The sequence below is a fragment of the Anarhichas minor genome, unplaced genomic scaffold (genome assembly GCF_050575085.1).
Source record: "Anarhichas minor isolate MPS153535 unplaced genomic scaffold, ASM5057508v1 ptg000136l, whole genome shotgun sequence".
Lineage (NCBI taxonomy): Eukaryota > Metazoa > Chordata > Actinopteri > Perciformes > Anarhichadidae > Anarhichas > Anarhichas minor.
The window spans coordinates 9,880,547-9,899,667 of NW_027466582.1; the positions used below are offsets into that span (position 1 = coordinate 9,880,547).

The window sequence follows — 19,121 nt, forward strand, 5'->3', positions numbered from 1 at the left end:
ATTAATAATGATTAAAATCCATTTATCTGTCCAAGGGACCTGGTATTCAACATGGTGGTTCACTGGAAGGGCTTGGTACCTAAATTAAGTGAATGGAAAGGAGAAAATTGGTTGGTTCTCCTAAATCACCTGTAGAAGCCACTTAAGAAGGAATCTGGTGGTACGAGTGGTTCTTGCAAGAAACACAATGTTCCAATGATGAAAAGGGTCATTACAGCAATGTAGTCTCCATGATATAATGCAATTAATTTCTCACGTCTCTGCTGGAGAGCCTTCCAGACACACATACACTCACACACACAAAGAAGTTAATAGAGCAGCAAGCTGTCTGTGAAGTGTGAATATATTGATATGGCCATGTTAGTAATCGGAAAGTAGCATCCTTGCCATTTAACTTATCAAGCTATCTAAATGATTTTTAATCACTATTAATTTAATTATCTTGAACGATAAAGTTAGAGGCCCCCACCAGAAGGGTCATCTGATTTGAATTTCCAAATTCGAGGTAGACTTCGATGCATATTGAGGAGATGATAACAACTTGTCAATAAGTGCAGCTAAAGATATTGTTAGGTATTGTCAATTAAGTTTAGATCAATTTTTAAAATGTTATAGCTACGTCATGGTGTCACGAATATGCAAAACCACGTGGCCTAATAAATCTGACGACTTTTCCCATTGAAAACAACTTATGAAACTGTAACCCTCGTTATCTGGTAACACCTGTGAGAGTACGGGTAGCTAAAACCACTTCAGCCTAATGTAGTATACGTTTTAAAATGTAGTTTTTCACACAATCATGGTAAAGGACAGGGCATGCATTGTTCTTGATCAAGAACAATGGATGCCCTGTCCTTTATTTGTGGAAAACCATGAACATCACCCTTTTGTGTCTAGTGCACTCTTTTTACGTCTCTTTTTACGGAGCTGTAAATAAATAGCGTTGACATGAGACACAAACTGTGAGTCTTGATATCACAAAGTTGATGACAAAGTTGATATAACTCGAAAGTTAAAAGTCAGTCAACTCACTTTGTCTTTGACTCCAGCAGCACCAATGTTGGTGGAATACTGTTTGATGGTTTGTTTAGCATACTCCCATCGACCCAGGTTTATTTATTTTTAAATTGTTTTTCTTATAATGTTACCCTGGTATGTACTTGCATCATAGACTGTAAATAAAATGTTCTTGCATACGCTCATTGGCTTTTATTTTGACATACTCGTACTTCCGGTCTTGCTTTGCGTCTCTCTTCAAGAGAATAAACGAGGGATTTGCAAAAAAAACAAAATCGGCTCGTTATTTGAGTTTGGTTCTCAAACTATCAAAACGTCAAAACATACACGGACCTTTCCCCGTCGATATGTAACGTTCGCCATGCCGATGGAGATGCCAGTTGAGTAAGTAGCCGTTACAATTAGCCACTTTAGTCCAAAATTATAGCCGCACTGGCAGGAAATATAAGGACATTTTTATCCCTTTCCTTTCAAAATCAGGCATGAAAGTCTTATATTGACAGTTAAAAAAGTAAAGTTGAACACACGTTTCTACTATACTATATCATGCGTTTGCACTCATTTTGCGTTGTGTTTCATGTCACCTGTAAACATCTGCATAGTTGTTATAGAAGATACTGCATGAAGTGAAACCAGACAAAAACGTGTGTAGTGCTCATCTCATAAGCTACACTCAGTTGTCATAATATTGATACACCTTGCTAAACCTAAGCCTGTCTGTCAACAACAACCACCATGCAATCAATGATATTATGAAAACATGACATTACACAGAGGTCTTTCTAATATTTGAACCACCCCATTTTATATCAATGAACAATTATACCAATACATAAAATACCATTATGACCTTCATGTATGGTAGGCTTTGTTGCACAGCTGTTGTATTAGACTGCATTAGTTTTGGTTAAGTGTACCTAATAAAGTGGCAACTGTGTAAAAGCCAAATATTTAGGCCTAGAATATCTCTCAAATATGGAAACTTAATTCACATTTTCACACAGGACTCAGCAGCTGTGATTAGCGATTGGTCTAGAATTTGTTGTGCAAATCTAAGGTTTCATACAGCAAATCCTCATTATTTATATATTTGTTGATGCTTGTCCACACCCTTTTTATATCTGGTCGTGATTTGAAAATATGACTTGTGGTTTTTATCACAACAACCCCTATTAATTGTCCCACAATTTATTTGTATTAATATAACTTTATATTATAGCCATTGGCTCCCAATGAGATATTTTGTAGGTACTGTAATCACTGTAGCCTACCTAGTGCTGTTGTGACTCTTGTGCAACGTCTGGCTTCTTCTGCCTGATTACTTATCTTGAGTTCACCTCTGTTCTAATTCTGATCAAACAGCTGTCCCAGACCTCTCTTAGTAAGTTAAAGCTTAACCAAGAATGTTAAGACACCTGTCTTTTTGATCAACAACAATGAACACACAAATGTACTGTTTGACTGTAACATTAAATCCAGTGTGTAAAAGGGCATTGGGTTACTGTAACTTTTGTTTTGAGTAAATTTAACACTAAGGAACAGTGTCTGAGCCACAGTTAGTTATTAAGCCAAGCATAGAGGCCTACTTTTAAATTGTAGGATATATCATAGAATAAATAATACCTGAACCTGACAAAGACAGTCATGTACTTTCTGTCAAATTATAATTATATTTAGCCACAAAGAATACTGCACAAGTCATACACATACTTTTAGACTGAAATAAGGCTTTAACTATCTCCAGAGTGATTTTATGTAAATGTTTGTTTGTTCTCATCAGTATCAGATTCTACAGTTAAGTTAATGTACCAATATCACTCTAAAAATATATATTTCAAGTAAAGCCGAAGCTCTGCTTTCCACTTCCATGAGTACGCAGAGTTCCACTAGGGTCGGCATGACATAGATTTTGTTATCAGAGGGTGTACGTGAAGGCTATGTGCGGATATCAGCGTACTGCCAATTTGTTGTGACCATGGGGACAGTCCACACAGCCACTACACTACAAGTGGTAGTGTAGCGCTTGGCTCTACGCTGCGATAAGCCATCATGGAAGCCATTGGAAATATTGTGTTTCAGAGCGCATTTCTGTGTGAAAGGCTCTTAAGTCCTGCACTGAAAATGTTCCCGTAAATGTTAAGTAAAAGTATATTAGTATTATCAGGTAAAATGTACTTAAGTAAAACTATTCAATTTATAAAAATGGCCCCTGTGAGTGTATATACTATACAGTATTACTCGTGCGTTCATGTTCAAGCAGCATGTTACTCCTGTGGTTGGTTGAGGTGGAGCTAATTGTCAACTATTTTAGGGATGCCTGCAAATAATGATTATGGTTAAATCTGCTGATTTAAAAATGCCCACCACAGTTATCCAGAGCTCAAAATGACACTTCCAAATGTCTTGATTTTTTCTGACCAACTGTCCAACATGATTCCGTTGACTGTAATTTAAGAAAAGGAATAGACTTTGTTTGTGGGAGACATTTTGACTTGCCATGGCAGGAAAAGCACACACAGCACGCTAAGCTAAAGATGGCTGTGTTCCATTCAGGTGTTCCAGAAAGCCATGTCAGTTAGACACAATGCGCTGTAGCAGGGCTCAGGAACTGGCACCTAAACGGTATGCAGCCATTATTAATGTTAGATGTTACGTCTGTGCTTATAATATTAAAATAAATGATGATATTGTGTGTGCACAATATCTAAAACTGATGATTACATGGTATGAAACAACCTAAAAAGGATCATAAAAGAGCCAATGCTACAGCTTTAAGACATACTCTAATATATAGTGATAAAACTTTCCAAGTGCTGTAAAAAAAAAGCAGCAGGTAACTAAGGTTTCGATTCTGCTTGAATATGATTAATTGTTCAGCAAACATGGGGGAAAGGCGTGTATGTGTGAATGTTCAGAGAGGACACCATAGTGTAACCTTTGGGCTTAAAGTCAATAAAGAGCTTCAGAGTATTTACTTATTTCTCTAACATGAAATCACAACTCTTAAATAGTCAAATGTGGAATACAATCATTTGACCTGAAGACAATAGTTTTACAATGAAAAATAAAATGGCACACACAACTGGAGGTAAAACAGTAATCCCCTTACTTTGCTGCTACAGCCAAATTAGTTTGTGTACTGCCCTTTGAGTGCTACAAACAAGCAATCAAAGTTAATGATCTGCAATACATGAGCTATATTATAACATTGATCTGATTACAAATATGTTTCTTTTTAAAATAAAGATATGTGATGAACATGAATATATTAATTTCTCCATTAAAATGACATTAAAATCAGCCTAATGTTTCTAGAAGAGGTCAATGTAACACGATCACATAGAACACCCCCACCCAGTGCTGACAGTCAAGTCTTAGTTTGTGAAACGTTTTAACCTTTGGCCTGCCACAAGGACTGCTCAAACTTTGGAACCAGGGCAACACATTTGCAAGTCCTGGTGATCACATACAGTAAGATTGGAGAACTATAAAAGCCAAGGGACCAAAGCACGAGAATTAGTCTTCACAGAAAGAGGAAGACTCTTTTTACCTTAAGGCCTTCGGGAGCTTTGCTAAGCCCATCATGGGGGGTACCAAGCTTTGCCTTTTGCTGCTGTTGGCCACATACACACTAGCCCGTAAGTATTTTTGTTTTTATTATGAAGCTAATGGATATAGTATGCTATTTTAAGGGTGAATCTACTTTGGAGAAAAAAGTTAGTGTCTGTTTATTGCTTGGTTTTTAAAAAGAGCGGATGATTTCCTTTTGCGATGCTTCTTCAATTGTTTGTAAAAATACTTAATAGAGTGTTAGGTAGTTCAGTTGTGTAAGTTGTGACGATACAAATACTTTTTAAATGACTAACACAAAATAAACAATTAATAATGATTTAATTGTATGTATAAATATTGATTTTATATCATTTAAGTATTCAATTTCTCATCTAAGTTTTAGAGCAGCTGGTGGCTTTTTAAAATGTCAAGAAAACACATTTTTTTCATCCTTTACAGAGCAAGATGTGGGAAGTGCTGAGGAACAATCTCCAGTTTGCCATTGTGAGTTGCCTTTTCAATCTTAACAATGTCATTATAAGATGTGATTTAACTTGTCAACTATTTTAGCGATGCCTGCAAATAATGATTATACGCAACAAAAGTTCCACCTTTGAACCCTTGCTGATGAGCTCACCTGTCAGTAATCATTTATCTTGTTATCTTAGTGTTCAAGGAATTAAAAGTATATAAAGTCTGTGAATGTCTTATGCAAGTGTAAGAAGTTGTACAGTGTATTCAACATGAACGTTACAGAGCTCTAACTGATGTTTCAAATATGTTTTAGTGGGAAAAAGATTCAAAAACTTCCGGCGGTATGTGTACGACTACGAAGCTGAAACCTTTAACGGCGTGAACGGAGCCACCAAAGATAAGAGCGGCCCCAAAATCTCCTGCAAAGTATGTCACACAGCCCCGATCCCTATTGCAAACACTCTGTTGACCCTGATCAGAAACCATTAGTACAAAGAAAACCTGTTATTTCTGCTGCACAGGTTGAGGTTGAAGTGCCCCAGACCTGTAGCTTCATCCTCCGTACAACAGAGTGCACTCTGAGCGAGATCGTTGGTATGGACGCAGAAGGGAACCCAGCGTATCGTCCTGCGGAGGGAGCTGATGTATTCAAAGCTGCTATGGCCAAGTAAGTTATGTTTCCAGCAAATATGTATATTCAGCTGTATTATTTAGTCCTAAAACTGAGGACTGCGTGATCGGAAAGATTGTAGAAATAAAAGAGAAGGATGGGCTAAATGGCAGGTTGTAAAGGATGATCTGTCCACGTCAACAGGAACTCCTTGAAGATTACAGTCGAAGGACAGACTGATGTCCGACTCTACTCGGGGGACGATGAGCCTGTCAACATCCTGAACATCAAGAGGGGAATCGTGTCTGCTCTCATCGTGCCAGCAATGGAAGAGGAGAACAACAAAGAAATGGTAGCTCTCGTCACTGTTTTACAGCTTTATTTTTGTTTTGTCAGTATTTACAGCAGTTACAAATCGATTCAGGTCAGAGTCACCATGTAGAGATTGATTCTGATTGCGGTGAAGACTCATGCAAAGGTAAACAAGTTGCACAATAAGTAGATAAGCTGCCCCAGTCACAGGTGATAAATACACTTCTAGAACATGTTCTAACGATGACAATCTTCAGCTGCAGGTCAAAGTCCAAGACACGTTTATCTTGCTAATGGCCTCACCTGCTCTCATAATGGGGGGTAGTCTTTCAGATCAAGCGTTAATCATATTCAGGGAGATTGCTTAAGGACAAAAAGCATGTTTACCACATTTTGCAACTTTGCTTTTTGAAATGTTTCCAAGATCCTCAGTATTGATGATGCCTCTCATTATTTTCAGTCCACCGTGCATGGAGTGTGCCCCACTGACTTCAGCGTCAACGCCAGAGAGGACATTGCCACCGATGTGACTGTCAGCAGGGATCTTTCCAAATGTTCAGCTTTCTTTGCCCCCAAGCAGGTCACCAGTCCATTGGCCCTCATCACTGGCATGGTAAGAGATTAAGCAACAACCTCATACTGGCGCTATCACAAACTAAAGCCAAGAGTTGTTTAGATTGAGTACAGGATTCAATAGCATAATATCAATTAAAAGAAGCTATGTACTCACAGTATAAATCCACTGATGGATTGCCATATAATGCCAGAAAAAATACACTAAAAGCAGCTCATGTGAAACTGAAAACAAAAACATCCTAAACACTTTCAACCTATTTTCTTCACTGTTTTCCAGCAGTCTGCTCTTCATCATAACATAACAAAACATTGTTGTCTTTCTACCATCAGAACTACCCTCTGTCCAAGATGATTAGCAGCACCCAGACTTGCAACTACAAGTTTGACAACCAGAAGAAGCACATGACCAGTGGAACCTGCGCAGAGAAACACATCTTCCTGCCCCTCTCCCACAAGTAAGTTGTAAAACAATAAAGAATGCACTAATTAATAGAGGAGTTTCACATTTACCAAGTCTTTTAGACTTCAAAAGTGACCAATTTCTAGAATGGGCAGAGAGCCATACTTCCCACTTCTTGAGAGCAAAAATTGACAATGTTAATGTAGGTTTGTTTTATTATTTGTATAGAGTTTAGGACATTTCTTGACTTATATATGCTTTAGAAAAAGTGCTTTGATGTTGTTGTGCTGGATATAAACATTGTATTCTCCTAACTGGTATATATTTCCAAAAAGTTCCAAACCAACAAATGTTTTTTTTGCCTATTGACCATAACCATTTCATGAAATTTTCTCATTTTCTACAAACAGTAATGAATATGGGATTTCTACTCTGGTGAAACAGACTGTGATTCTAAGAGAGACCGCCAAGATCAATGACAGAATCTTTGACACCGGTGAGTGTTTTGGTTTTAAAAATAGTCTATAAAATATCACAAAATGCTCAATGTGTCAATTTTGTCAAATTTGCTGCATTTTCTTATTGTTTGGGATATAACTCTCTGCAGATGGGACCAACTTCCACATGTTGGTCATGGATGTTGCTGACGACAAGTCTCCTGTGCAGACCAAGGATGCTGCCATCGCCACCATGCAGCAGCTGAACACCCTGTCACAGACCACGGAGGGCGAGGTCCGTGCCAGCCTCTTCAACAAGCTGGTGTCTGAGCTGCGTGGCCTGAAAGTTGACGTCTTGGGATCTGCTACCGCCGAAATGATGGAAATGTCCCAATTTCTGACATGGCAAGCTTTGACTCAGTGCGGCAGCCCAGAATGCACCAGCGCCATGCTGAAGATTCTCAGGACCTTTAACAATGCTTCTCTTGAGGTTGATGCTACTGTCTACGCCCTGGGAATGGTGGCTAACCCCTCCCGCCTCATGGTGAAGGACATGCTGGCAATGGCTCAGTACAAGCAGAGCAAACCCATCATGTATGCCCTGAGCAACGCAGTCAGGAAGTGAGTAAACTTACATAAGATCTTTTTTGAATCTGAAGAAAGTCATCCTCAATACTGTAGCAGTGAGTGGGGGTTTATATTGTAAATTAATCACTAATGTCTAACTTTGTCACAAGTCTGTACGTGGCTGGAGGCCTCACCCCCGAGATCACTGCTGTCTCTGAGTTCATGGTGTCCCTCCTGGGCGCGGACTGTGCTGGAGAGAAAGAGATTACCTTCCTGACCTTGAGGGTAGGCTGTGAACACAGACCGCTTATGAACATAACTTTTTATGGCAACCTCCAATTCCATGTTTTTTCTTATTGTCTTCTACTATTCCATCCAGGTTGTTGGTAACATGGGAAGGGCAATGGAGGCTGCTGACGCTGATATAAAGAACACCCTGCTGAAGTGCATGAGACAGCCTGCAACCACACTGTCTGTGCAGCTGGCTGCCATCCAGGCTTTCAGACGCATGTCACCGACAGATGAGGTAACTAACATCCCCCACCACAGGTGGACAATATCCTAGATTCCCAATTTTATAGTGTGGAGTTTCCACAATGACAAACACGTTACTGTTGTTTTTCTATCCAGGTTCGTTCTAACCTCCAGAGGGTCAGCCAGTACCCCAAGGGTGCTGTGCAGAAGCGTCTGGCAGCTTACCTCATCCTGATGAGGAATCCCCAGGACAGTGACATTCAGATGGTGAAGAAGCTGCTTACACAGGAGCAGAACATGCAGGTCAAGGCCTTTGTGACATCCCATGTCTACAATATCATTTCCTCCACTGATTCAGAGACCCAGAAGTAAGAATAGAGCACCCTTTAACTGACAGCACAATCTATGCTTTCTTTAATGGAAGTACTGTGCTGATTTAACAACCCAACTTCTTATATTCAACTGATTTTTTTAATTTATTACATTTTTAACCCAGGCTTGGTCAGAAGATAACGAATGCCCTGCAGGACACTGACGTCACCACACACAGCGACTACACCACAAAGTCTCGCAACTACAAGCTGGGCCTGGCACAAAAGAGCATGCAGGCTGACGTCCTGGGCAACATTGTCTTTGATCCCAGTAGCCAATTGCCAAGGGAGGTGTTGCTGGAAACTACATTGAAAGTGTTTGGTTACGACATAGATCTTTGGGAGGTATGTAATAGGCCTACTGTAGGTCATAATAATCAGTAATTTATTGCTGTTTCAAATTTTTGCTTTACACTTCCTGAAAAAACTAGCAGCAGAAGACTACACTCATAGGTGTCTTCTTGTTATTATTACTATTATTTGTTCTGCTGCACAGTTAATTTGGCCAACCCTACCCATCTGCCCCGGAAGTGAAAGCTAACTAGCATTTGTAAATTAATTATTTGGCCCAGATTCAGACTGTATCACCCTAAACCCCACACTGTTTTTTTAATATAATTGTTTTATGTTTCTAATAGTTTGGCATGGAAGGAAGGGGCTTTGAGCCAACCATTGATGCTTTGTTTGGAAAGAACGGGTTCTTCCCTGACACTTTGGCCAAGACTTTGTACTGGACTTTAAACAAGATACCACCAAAGATGAAAGAGGAACTAGAGAAATGGGTGTCTCCCCAGGGCACAGAAGGACGAAAGGTAGATCTTGTGTGTTGTTATTTATGTTAAACACAGTCTGAGTTATTATCATTTCCACTGATACCAACACAACTAATACAACTTTTTGTAGATTCCTGAAAATCTTGTGAGAGAAGTTGTTCGCAACTTCAACAAGCTGGTAAAGGATCTGCAGAGTCAAGAGTCTCCAGAGGCCATGGCCTACCTGAAGATCATGGAAACTGAGCTTGGCTACATCAAGGGCAGCGATCTGAAGTTTATGGCTGATAACGCAATGATGTATGCAGACATTTTGATGAAGATTATTCCTACAAAGGTACTGTTCTGTACTCCTGTTATACACTTAATGTATTGCCTGTCTTTTTCTTTACCACAGTGAGAGAAAATTCAAATTGACCTTTTTTTTTATCAGGTTGTGGCTAATCTGATGTCAAGCACTGACAATGAGATCTTTGCCCATTACATCTTTATGGACAACAAAGTAATCATGCCAACAGCATCTGGCCTGCCTCTGACATTTGCTTTGTCTGGTACCTTCGCTCCTGGAGCAAAGGGAGGCCTTCGCATGGCTCCAAACATGGTACATTTCCATCTTTTGTCCTCAATCTACCATCAGTGCTCAAGTAAAGTGTTATCATTATGCTTTTGCTGTTTTATTGATGTACTTCTTTAAATGTCCTGCAAAAATATTACAATAATAATGATTAAATATATATAGTAGTAGTATAATAGATTGTAGTTGTATTATAGTAGCACTGTCATTTCATATTTTCTCATGACTCTGCAACCTCTTTAATTTCATGTGATCTATTTTTGTTTTTCACAGAAGGAGCTGCTGTTCTCACCCTCTGTTGGAGTTGAGTTTGTGACTAAGATGGGAGTCCATGTCCCTGAATTTGTTGTGTCCGCTGTTGAGATGCACACCAACATGTACCACGAGAGCACACTGAATGCCAAGATCACCATGGAGCAGAACCAGGTCAAGCTTTCCATACCTGCCCCACAGGGCACCACAAAGCTCTTGAGCATCAGGTAACAAATAACACAAAATACATTCATAAATTATATTTCATAAATGAAAAGTGATTTAGTAGTAGATAGGCAATATTTGATACAGAATGTTAAAGATGGAAACTGATATTGCTGTTTTTTCTTTGAAAAAGCAATAAAGTGCTGATTGTGGGTGCTGGTCAAGCTGCAGTCATCACAAACACAGAGGGTGAAGCAAGCTGCAGACCCCTTTTCTCTGGAGTCAGATACTGCACCCAAACACCCCGTGCCAGCACTGGAGATAATACTGCTGTTCCATACTTCCCCTTGAATGGAGAGACTAAGTAAGTTGTTCTTTGAAGAATCTGTGATTATTTTGTCAATTTTAATTAATATCAATGGTTGCAACATACTGATTGATTATCATGTCACAAGGAAATGGTCATTTAATTGTGTCTCGCCTCTGTTTAGCAGAAGTAGTCAAAGTTTGATTCACAAATGTGTTTTTTTTAGACACACAGCACAATATCATGGAAGATTTAACTTTTTAAGTGTAACTCTTTTCAACCTAGGTTTACTGTGGACTTCGAGCCTTCTGAAGAGGTGTCTGAGTACACAGCCACCATCGCCTACAAACTCCTCAGCGAAGGAAAGGACGGCCACCAGATGGTTGATTCTTTGAAGTTGGCTCTGAGAGCTGAGGGTATGAGCATCTTTTTTGGAAAAACATTATAAAACGTTTTTCTATGTGCCATAATATCTTCCTTTTTCATTTTTATAGGGTTACATACATGAGTGATCAAGTTATACTTTTGCACACTTTAGGTTCTCAGCCTACCGAGGCTACCGCCACCATGAAGTACAACAGGAACAGGAATGTCTTCACCACCCAAATTCAGGTTCCTGACATTGATGTTGAGGCCGGCGTTAAGATTGGCATGACCGACAGCAGTGCCAAAGGCAAAACCATTACCCTCGAGATCACCAACAAGAATGTGCCCCAGCTCTCTCTGATTGGCCGTGCTAAGTGAGTTAACCCAGCTAAAAGCTATGTTTAACACACTGTCAATACATAATATATCTGAGAGCTATGTACTGTCACATGCCCATGTCCACAATAATGCAACAGCATTTTTATATAGAGGCCTTGACTTAATATTCTTTTTCTCCATTAATCACAGGCTTCAGGCCATGACTGATGGCATGCTGCAGGTTCAGCTGTTAGTCCCCTCACTCAAGACTGATGCCGCCATCACTGCTACCATGAGCAAAGCTGATGGACTCACCATGGAGATCAAAAGTGATGTCAAACTCCCAGAGACCTCCTCCATTCAGGCAGTCACATTCAAATATGGTATGTCTGCTCAAGAAAATACTACTAATGGACTTTAGAGATTTATCATTTTGGGCATTTGTCTCAAAAGTAAAATGCTAAATGCTTTGTATCTTAGGTGAAGACCAGGCTGAGATTCAGCTGATGTCCAACATGAGTGCTGATACTAAGATCCTGGTGCCTTACACTGAAGCCCTTCAGGCCTGGCTCAGGCAGTTGACGGATGATGTCATGGACCAGCAGGTTGTCAAGACAGACATGAAACTGCGCCATGTCTTCAACAAGGCAGTTGAGGTGAAAAGAATATAATCAATACAATTATCTATCAGACCTTGACTTAGTTCTAGTTCTTCCAGACTAAAGCATGAGAAATGTGGTGCTTTTTCCCTCAGGCCAGTGATATCTGGATGGACAAGATCTCAGCTGATGTTCCCTACGTTGAGACTCTGAGGAACAGAATTGCAAGTGTGGAAATGCCCTCCATGCCTGAAAACCTATTCATGAACGTGTAAGTAAACCCCATATCTGATGATAAATATCATTATTTACTCACCAGTTGAATGTATATTTTAAATTACATAATAACAAATGGTCTGCTTTAATCCTTTCACCAGTGATAGCACATTCAAATACCAGTTCAACCAGGACCGTTTGACCATCACTGTCCCTCTACCTCTTGGAGGAAAATCATCTGAGGAGCTAAGGATACCTCCAATGGTCAACTCCCCACACATCTCAATGCCTCAGCTGGGCATGGAGGTTGCCTCACAAAAGATCCAAATCCCCACTTTTACCATCCCCTCTGAATATGATCTCACCCTGCCTCTGATGGGAATGGTGGAGGCATCTGCCAAGGTCTACAGCAACTATTATAACTGGGAGGCAACTGTGTCTGCTGCTAACAACACTGCAGAGTCTCCTAGCTACTTGGCAAAGTTCAGCGTCATGGCTGACAGTCCAATCAAGCTTCTCTCCTTCTCAACGGAAGGTAATTTAATCATTTTTTTGTCTTTAATTAAAAGAATTACACATTTGTTATTTAACTTTAGAGAAATAAAATAAGTATTACCATTAATATTAATATTTATTTTAATTTTATTAAATTAATACTCAATACTTAATGCTTAATATTTTACTGTTTTATCTGTTTTACAGGAGCTACAACAATCAAAGACACAGCAGAGAAGACGATTAAATTCACCATTGATGGTTCCCTGAACCATATGCTAATGAACACAGGTTTTAATGTGTTGGAAACCTTTGCTGTCACAGACAATGTAATGTCAACTGGAAGGTATAACATCTATGCCATCGCCCCTGTGGGCCTGGAGACATCGCTGACTATTACCACCCAGGTCACCCTAGATTCAAACATGCTCTCTGGAGATATCAACACAGATGGAAGTGTGTCTGTTGGATCCATGACTGCTAGCACCACTTATCTCCACACATTCTCTGTTGAGCCAGCAAAGAAAGAAGCTAAATTGGAGAGTACACTGAGGGTGAACTCTGAAATCCTGAAGGTTGCCAACCAGATCAAGGCATCATATGCAAATGAGGAACTTATGATTGAGTCTAACACCAACATCAACACTAACCCCATCAAGCACACCACCAAAATGAGCCTTAGCTACAAAGATGTCAAGCTTACCATCCAGTCTGACTCTGTGACCAAGGCTGATGAGCGAATGCTTCGTAGCCAAATGGAGTTCTCTGCCTCTGATGGACAGGCCAGCCTCAGGATAGAGAATCAAGCTGATGACACAGTGAACCGTGTCTACTCTTTGCTCACTGGGTCCATGAACCCCTCCGGCCTGGAGATCAATGCTGATGCTTCTTTGAATGTCTTCTCAAGCCTTGCCTCTCACAAAGCAACCTTGGCCCTGAACATGAATGGCCTGACCACCAGCTGTACAACAACTGCTCAGCACAGCCCAATGACCTTCGAGAATGTTTTCCATGGCGGAGTTGACACCGCTGGTGCCACCGTGTCTCTCACCACTAAGGGAGCCATTAAAGAGAACAAAGCTGAGCTCAATGTTGAGGGAAAGATTGCAAGCACAGACGTGTATCTCAACGGCATCCTTAAGGGTAACCTCTTTGACATCAACACCAGGAACAGAGTGAACCTCAGACTGAATGAAGATGGCTTGATCCTCTCCAACAACATAGTTGGATCTCTCAATGAGATAAGGACCGAAAATACCAACTCATTGTCTCTTACGCTGAGATCTTTCATGCTTCGCTCCAAGACTGACAACTTCCTTAACGAGAGGAACTCCTACATGCATGACATCGCAGTTAACATGGAGCGTTTTACTGCCTCAGTTAATGTAAAGAATGACCTGAAGATCATGGAGATCAACTTTGTGAATGATGCCCTGTTCAAGGCAGAGCCCTACAACATGGAACTGACTGGAACAATGATGGGAGTCTTTTCAGAGGAAGAGCTCAAGCACACTTATGAAGTCAAGTTTGTTGATATGGTCTTTTCTACAAAGTGCAATACTAATGGTAAACTCCTGGGAGCTCAAATGACACATACCACTGATATGGAAGTTGCTGGTCTGACCATGAAATTCAACAATGTGGCTAACTTCAACTCACCAGTTCTTCGCATGGACAGTACAGTCAAAACTGTTGTTGCACCTTTCATTCTGAACATTGATGCCATTTTCAACTCAAATGGTGCAGTGTATCTCTATGGTGAGCAGAGTGGCGACCTATACAGCAAATTCCTCCTAAAGGCAGAACCCCTGCTGTTCACACATTCATTTGAGCACAGAGCCTCAACCACCCATCAACTGGATGCCGGATACCTTATAAACACCAATATGGACAACAAATTCAACAGCATGCTGAGCCTCCAAGAACAAAGTGTCACACTGAAGATGGCATCCACAGTAAACAAGCACACTTTCGACCAAGAAATGAGTGCCTATAACAATGCAGAGAGAATGGGTATTGAGATGTCAGGAGCTGTTTCAACTCCTCTCTTCAGTGAGGTCAATGAAGATTACACCATCTCTGGATTTGTGAAATATGACAAGAACAGTGACAGCCACTTCGTCCAGATCCCATTCATTGAGCATCTGCCTGAAGTTATTGAAAACATTAAGACCACAATGATGAGGCTGATGGACCAAAGTATTGTAATGCTGAAAGACATCAACACCAAGTATGAGCTCAGTGTCAAATTCCAGAACAAAGTGTCAGAACTGAAGGACGTTATTGATAGCTTTGACTTCAAAGTCTTTGTCCAAGACCTGACAATGTTTATCAACTCTATGGAAAATGTCATGACCAACCTGAAAGCCAAGTTCCCAACTGACAAAGTCATGAATGTGCTGAAATCAATGAAGGATGCTATTATGGCTTGGATCAAGAAGCATAACATTGCTAACAACTTCAATGTAACTTGTGCCAAAATAGAGGAGATCCTCTCCAGCTATGACGTTGAGAAGATGATTGGGGCCATGATGGATGAGGTTGTTAAAATTATGAAACAGTATCATGTGAGGGAAAAGATGCAGGCTGCTGTTGCTGCTCTCAAGTCAATTGACATCGAGCCTTTGCTCAAAAGAGTTATGGCACCTGTTCAGGAGCTTGTGAATGAGCTGTATTCCTTTAACTTCAAACAGCTGATTGATGACATGAGTGACTATTTCATGAGGATGGTCCAGAATATTAAATCTTTTGATTATGACACATTCACCATGGAGTTGAAAGAGAAAGTTGCAGATATGAGCAAGATTCCCTGTTTTGGAAAACTCTATGGAGAGTTCAGAGTTACCTCCCCTCACTACACACTCAGGACCACTGCTGACCTTGAGAATACCACAACTACATCAGTCACACCAGATTTCAAAATCAACCTTAACTCAAAGGCTTCATCTACTTTGAAAGTTCTTGACTTCACACTGGATGCCAGTGCTCATTTGGCTGCGCCCAAGATGAGTCGCTTGTCCATCTCTGAGAACATCAAAGTTGACCAGTCATGTTTCACACTTGACCACAAGGGAACAATGACTCTCTATGGCCTGTCAGCTCAAGCTTCTGCTGAAACTACTGCAAAAGCTAACTCTGAGTTATATGTTGCCGAGCTTGTCAACAATGCATTCTTTGCCCTTGAAGATGGAGTTTCTGCCACTGTGGAGACTAGCTACAAACATGATGTCAATATGCCATCCCTCAACATCTTCAGTGAAACATCAATCAATCAAAAGAACGTCCTCCAGCTTAATGCTGGCACTGTCAGTCTGAAAATTACCAATCTTGTCAATGGAAAATATGCAGTTAAGGACTTTTCGGATGAGGCAACCCACAAGAGTGACATGGAGGTGGTGATGGATCTTCACACAGCCAAAGTGACTTTCACTGGAGCAACAGGGAGCAGTCACTTCAAAATGAATCAAAATGTGGTTGCTGAAATCTGCATTTTCCGCCATGTAATTATTGATGCCAAGTTTGAGACAGAAACACCTTTCATGAAGGGCAGTGTAGCAGATGTCAAATTCCAGGCTAATGCTGGAGACATGAAAATTGATTTCACTGCCTCTCACGGTGCAGAGCTAGTTGGACAGGTTGAGGGAACTCTCTCAAACTCTGCACTTGCTTTGGTCACACCTAGTGGGCTTATGTTTGACACCAAGAATAAGGGAAATGTCAAGGTTGCCCTTCCATTCAAGCTGTCTGGAAAGATGGATCTCCAGGATGACATCTCTTTGATCCTGAACTCTGAAGTGCAGCAGGCTAGTTGGACAGGTCTGGCTAGATTCAACCAGTACAAATACTCCCATTACTTCACCATGGATAATGGTGAAGAAATTAACATATTTTCCCAGATCAATGGAGAAGCTAATCTGGATGTACTAAGGGAGCCTATCACCATTCCTGAAATAACTGTGCCATTTGTTGGCATGAAGACACCAAGAGTCAAAGACTACTCTCTGTGGGAAGACACTGGCCTGAGCAATCTCCTGACCACAACTCAGCAGACATTTGACATGAACTCCAAGCTGAAGTACATGAAGAGCCCCAAAATTCAGAGCATCAGGATTCCAGTACTGGGTGATCTGACCTACGAGTTCTCCATGAAAACCGCAATGGTCACACTCAAAACTGATGCTAGCATCCTTAACCAGGACAGCATCATCATCAAACTGGATGCTTCCTCAACCTCTGAATTTGAGGTTCTGACTGGAAAGATTGAGGGCCACACCAACGTGAACACGGTCGGCGGATTTAAAATGGCCTCTGTCCTGTCTGTGAAACATCCAATGCTTGAGGGAAACCATGACAGCACCATCATCTTAAGCTATGAAGTTGTGGATACCTCCATCACCAATTCAGTCAAAGTCAATCTACCTGTCCTGAGTATGGAAATGTATCAGCAGATTATTGGAAATTCAGAGGAAGGCCTTGTTGTGTCTATGTCCACTCCATCTGCAGGACTCATTGCACTTCAAATGCAGACTAAGCGCCCAGCACAAGTGAAAGCAAGACTCTATGGTCGCTACCCGGTAAGATAAGTTTTGTTTACTTGTTTGCTTACTAATAACCTTTGATTGTAATTTCAATTTGAATGGTGTATTTATATTTCAGTAATATTTGTTTTACTATCCCACACAGTCAGAACCAACAAACAACATTGATGTCTTGGGTCTGAAGCTGTCTGTGATGAACTCTGAGAAGCTAAACCTTCAGACAACCTGGAACATGGAGATGCCATATGAGATGATGCTGGGACTGAAGAAACACGTGCCCACAGTCATGGAAATGATGTCTGATCCTGCTGTCAAGACATACAACACAATCTACAGACATGCTAGAAGCCTTGAGGGTTCTTTTGAACAGGCTAGAGATCAGGGTAAAGTGATGTTCAAGAGGACTGTTGACAACTTTGCAGCAGTAATTCCTTCAAATTGTATGACAACTGTCACAGAGAAGACCATTTTGATCCTCAAAGAATACCAAAAGAAAGTTGAAATTGTCCTCAATGCTGTTGTTAAATTTCTGAGAGAGACCAAGTTCCAGCTTCCTGGGTATGAACAGAAGCTGTCTGGGCTTGAGGTCTACCAGAAATATAGTGCTTTTATTGCCGATGTATCTGAAGAGGCTGTTCAAAAGGTTCCAGAGTATATTGCCTCCACGTTTACAGCAGTCCTTGATTTTGTCCAAGCCATTGAGTTCACCCTCCCTGGCTCAAACAACGTTGTCAGCGGAAGAGAAATTCTTGAAGACTTGTTTGTAGCTTTGAGGAAAATTCAGGAACAAGTGGTTGTGATTGTTAGGAAAGTGGGGGAAATCCAGCTAGAAGATGTCATTAATAAATTATCTGCATTTGTGCAGTTTACCACTGAACAGAGCGAGAGGTTTCTCCAAACCCTTAAATCTCAGAACGTAGAGACGCTCTCCACCTTTGTGACTGATGTATACAATGACGCCATCAACTCTCGTGTCCTGGCTGATGTTGCCAAGCAGGTTGAAAAGGCCCGCAAAATTGTTGTAGAATATTTAAACGCTGTGAAATCTAAGCTCCAGAATATTTTGGCTGACATCTCTTTTGAACAACTTCAAGCTGACATCATGTCCTGGATTGACTTATTGGTGAAACGTGTGAATGCTATCCACAACAATGTCATTAAGACACTTAAGGAAAAAAGCAAAAGTGTTGAACAATTTGTGAGAATAGGTGACAGACAGATGGAGATTGACATTCCTATCCCATTTGTTGCCAAATTTAACTAACCGACTGTGGATAACCAGGATATACTATGTTTGTATTGACTGTGTCTGTTGTGTAACCATGATGCATGTTTAATTTCACTCCCAGTTGTTCTGGTCCTACTGTGCTCCCTTTGTGTCTTGTACTATTTAAAAACATGTATGTCTCCTTCAATAAAGACAGTTTTTACTGCATACTGTACATCTCTGTGCATTTATTGTATATAATTTAACATAAATTACTAAAAATCAAACTTCTTGGCATGCCATTAAAATTAAATGGAAGAGAAGGTACTATAATATGATTTTTATATGCTGGTAAAATTGTCTTTACATTTAATATTCCTCCCGATATATAAATTAGCATTTTCCTGACATGAAGCACTGAAGTTTGAGTCAAAGTTGCTTCCCTAAATCTCACAAATATATAGTTACTCATTAAAAAACTACATACTGAATACAGTTACAATATGATATAATTTTAAAAAGCT

At 40.4% G+C, this 19,121-nt stretch overlaps 1 protein-coding gene across 1 annotated transcript; it reads left to right on the plus strand.

Moving 5' to 3' along the window:
* Positions 1-4,600: 4,600 nt before the first annotated feature.
* LOC142942119 (apolipoprotein B-100-like) lies at positions 4,601-18,654 on the plus strand. The gene is made up of 26 exons (XM_076084304.1): positions 4,601-4,655; positions 5,029-5,073; positions 5,357-5,469; positions 5,565-5,710; positions 5,858-6,005; positions 6,426-6,578; positions 6,872-6,996; positions 7,352-7,437; positions 7,549-7,999; positions 8,116-8,230; positions 8,325-8,471; positions 8,576-8,787; positions 8,916-9,135; positions 9,429-9,602; positions 9,694-9,897; positions 9,994-10,161; positions 10,408-10,613; positions 10,745-10,915; positions 11,144-11,274; positions 11,397-11,598; positions 11,753-11,925; positions 12,023-12,198; positions 12,297-12,412; positions 12,519-12,892; positions 13,060-17,426; positions 17,536-18,654. Exons 1-26 carry the CDS (start codon positions 4,601-4,603, stop codon positions 18,652-18,654), a joined length of 9,597 nt encoding a protein of 3,198 aa, XP_075940419.1.
* The last annotated feature ends 467 nt before the right edge of the window (positions 18,655-19,121 follow it).